Source organism: Buceros rhinoceros, unplaced genomic scaffold (genome assembly GCF_000710305.1).
Source record: "Buceros rhinoceros silvestris isolate BGI_N320 unplaced genomic scaffold, ASM71030v1 scaffold28872, whole genome shotgun sequence".
In the NCBI taxonomy this organism is placed as follows: domain Eukaryota; kingdom Metazoa; phylum Chordata; class Aves; order Bucerotiformes; family Bucerotidae; genus Buceros; species Buceros rhinoceros.
The window spans coordinates 1-3,796 of NW_010401094.1; the positions used below are offsets into that span (position 1 = coordinate 1).

At 54.1% G+C, this 3,796-nt stretch overlaps 1 protein-coding gene across 1 annotated transcript in view; it reads right to left on the reverse strand.

Moving 5' to 3' along the window:
- Nucleotides 1–5: 5 nt before the first annotated feature.
- Nucleotides 6–3,796, reverse strand: part of RPIA (ribose 5-phosphate isomerase A) — an 11,145-nt gene continuing 7,354 nt past the window's right edge. The window contains 3 exon segments of the mRNA XM_010132161.1: nt 6–103; nt 2,216–2,315; nt 3,504–3,645. Coding sequence (XP_010130463.1) covers nt 6–103; nt 2,216–2,315; nt 3,504–3,645 — 340 coding nt within the window.

Sequence of the window (3,796 nt, forward strand, 5' to 3'; positions counted from 1 at the left end):
CGGCGTCAGCGAGGCTGCTTCTCCCGCACGCTGACCGAGCCGTCCTCCATGCCGAAGTACACCACCTCTGCCATGTCGATGAAGAGCCCCGTCTCCACCACACCTGGGGAACAAGTTCGTGTGCTGGTTAGTGCCAGAGCCACCCCACTGCTTGAGTCCCCTGCACTGACTCCGGTTCTGTTTGTGAAGGGCAACCAACGTCTCCATCAGAGGTCTGGAGAGAGGTGTCCAACCTGGGTGATGCTCCAGGAAGTCTTCACCATGTGGCCAAGAGGAAGCTCTCTCCAGAGTAAGAAACAACTCCCAAAGCTCCCCCGAACACTCACACCATCCCAGCCACCACCATTAGACTAACACAATCACGAGTGTGGCATTTTCAGCCATGTGTGACCCAGAGGAGCAAGAAGCAGCTACACACAGCCACAGGCTCCATTTTCCTTTACACACACGTACAAGAACTATCCTGACAGAGAACACCTGGACAACCCTCGTTCAAATGTTAAGACACAGAAGATCTGATGCTACCTCTGCAACTTGTAGACCATTTGCAAATGTACTTTTGGTTGCGTTTAATTACGGGGTGCTCCTAACACCACAGTGATCACTGTGTCCCAGCCAGAAGCCAGGAAGGTAGAAAGAAATGGAGGACAAGGGCTACCACAAGCACGAGGTGGCCAGAGCCCTGCTATTGCCTCTGTATTTTGGCTTCAACTCACCCACTCAACTCATCCAGTTCTGCTCATCCACTCCTGAGTAGGGAGGAAGCTCTTCTCCCCTTAGCAGGTCCATTTCTGAGCAGCAAGTGGTGCTGAAACCACCTCCACACCAGTGGAGGAACAGGTTCCACCAGCGGTGGAACAGGTCCAAGCATTTACTGTTCCTCTCTCAAGCAAAAGAGAAGCAAGGAAGGAGTCCTTGCTGTTTTGTTTGCAAATGGTGTAAGAGGCCTCTAGGAACAGCTCTGCTGATCCAGGCATCTGTAGAGCCATGGGCAGCCTCCACAGGAGGACAGGGAGCACTGCAGCAGGCACAGCCCAGACCAGCAGTGCTCCCCGGCTCATTTAGATCAGAGCCTGGTTCGTTCAGATCTGCTCCTGATGAAGATCCGAACCTGCCACCTACTGCTGGCTGCAAGCAAGTGCCAGGAAGTTATTCCAGCAGTGAAGACAGTGGGATGAGCCAAGGCAGCATCCTAGCAGTTTGCTCCTAGAGCAGGGAAAACCAACATGGGTCTGTTTTCAGTACATCAGCCTTGTAAGCAGCACTGAGGGAAGCAAAGTCACCAAAGAGAAGCAGCTAGAAGTTACTGGTGACTCTTCCTACACCCACGGCCTTTCCCTGCTACTATGTTGTAATTGTAGCGCCAGGACAACTTTGCTGCTTGGTGGGGACACCGAGGTTTGCACGGCGGGACCCCGGCCTGTTCCCACATGTTCTGACAAAGCACGGTCAGCGAAGGCAGTTGTGTTACAGACTCCAGGGGCAGGCAGGTGTCTGGGATAAACTCAAAGATAGAAGATACAATCTGTATTCAAAAGCTGACCAGACTCAAGGGCACACTTTGCCAGGATAACCAGAAAGATCTCCAGATGTGGCTGGGCTAGGCTGGCTGCTGCTTCACTGAAGTCCAGGGCAGACCTGGATCATCCAGAAGCAGCTCTGACCCGGGCAGCAGGTCTCATGCAAGTCCGGAGCTTCTCTTGCCGAGAAGCTGTTTCATTTGCAAACAGTACAATCAGGCACGGCTTCTCCCTTGTGCAGCAACAGCTAGGGCACGCGGCACCCTCAGGGCAAGGTGAGCCTGTAGGACCACACAGCAGTAACGGGATGCAGAGCGGTCAGCAGCTTCTGGAAAACACCAGGGCAAACCCTCCCTCCAGAGTCCACCAGTGTTTCCATTCAAAGCCCCTCTCTAAATGGGCACGAGGAGGGTAAGGAAGAGCACAGCACTGTTGTGCCTAATGGGAGTCAGCATCGTTAAGCCACCCGGCATCATCCCAGGTTTTCACCACCATATGGAAATGCCACGTGGGTACAATCGTAATAGTTCAGCTGACAGATCACTCAAGTAGAATCAAATGTAGGGACTCGTAAGAGGGCAGTAAACACACACACATTCCCTCCTGTCCAGAGGAGAGCTCCCACAGTCAGGGTTATCGAGCACGGACCGAGCCTTACCCAGCTTTGGATTTGTTTTTTAAATCACAGACATTACCTGGTATCATTTTTATAGCGGTGTTCACTTCACTCCATTCATGAACCTTGTCAAACTTCCAGTCCAAGATGAAGTTCCCGTTGTCTGTCACCACGGGGCCCTGGGAAGCAAAGACATTTGTCACCACCATGAGCTCTTTCTCTACCAGCTAGGGACTGTCACAGCCTCTGTGGGACCAGCAGTCCCCACTGCAGCGGTTTAGAGAGTCATCATTCAGGGCAGGCCACAGTACGTCTGTGAGGTAATCCACCACCCCAGGCGACTGCTCGTTCCTTACTCCTGCCTACAGACAATCATGCAGAAGCTGGGAACAACGATGCAATTCCATCCCTGCAATGGGGATGGAATTACAGGGGATCCTGTAAGGCCAGGTTAGTGTCCTAAAAAGGCTCTTACAGACAACTGACACCAAAGTAAAACCCCACTGCCCCGGTGGTAACAGCGTGCTGTGGGATGCTGTGGGGAGCTTCAGGAGCTGAAGAGCTGATGGACTGTGGCGTGCCCAGCGCTCTGTCAAGCCCAACAGAAGGAGCAGTTGGTTCCTTTCAACAGGGCAGAGGTTGCTGGGGCTGAAGACAAGGTGTTTCAGCAGCACTGAGCGAGGGGCGGAACCGCAGGTACCAGGAGGGACCAGCAACCCCCAAGGGCACGGCGTGTACTGGAGCAGCGCTGATGTGCACTCCCTGAGCACGACTGGTCTCAAGTTCACCGGAACGACTGATCTGCTCTTCTCAGGCACCCAAATGCAGGCCCTAGAGCCTCCTGGGATCAGACACATCAAAAAGAAGGGTTTGGCCTCCAGGTGCTAACTCCGGCTGTTACTGCAGGCAGCCTTTCCTTCCCCTTGCTGTGCCACATGGTCTGGCGAAGCCCCGCTGCTCAAGTCAGGATAGAGCAGTGGCGGCAGAGAAAAAGCAGCTTCGGTTTAATTCAGCCTGGCTCTGTGCGGTATGGAGGAGCCTGGGATGGAGCACGAGCTGTCCACCCAACTCGAGACCCTCTTTGGCACCAAAGAGAAGCAGGTCAGACCGGGACTGGCAATCACTCCTCGCCCTGCTCAGGGATGTTTGCTTTAGGAGGCAGAAGCCAGAGAGGCTTTCGATGAGCAGCCTGAACACCTGAACACACAGTTCATTAACCAAAGCATAATTAGGAGGAATTACACAAGATGCCACTTACGGGAGTGAAAGCCCAAATTTAATTAGATGAAAGGCCAGACCTCCAGTCCTCCATTTGCCCACGTTCAGGAGGCTCCTACAGGGACACGGAGCTGAGCCAGGACACGTACCGCTTTGCTAACAGCCATCCGCAGCTCTGCCACACCGCCAAAGTTTTTGGTCAGGGCTCTGGTGACGGGGACGTAAGCCATGGGGATGACCTCGATAGGAATTCCCTTCTTCCACTGCTCCCCGAGGCTCTCTGATTTTTTCCTGCGGACACAGAGGGAGGTGGGGTCGGCAGCAGGTACACCATAAACGTTATCACCGCGCCTCCTGCAAACCCCTCGGGGCGAGGCCCCAGAAGGCACAGCGGGCAGTGCACACACGCACACGTGCAGGAAGAAGCAGCCCAATGCACGAC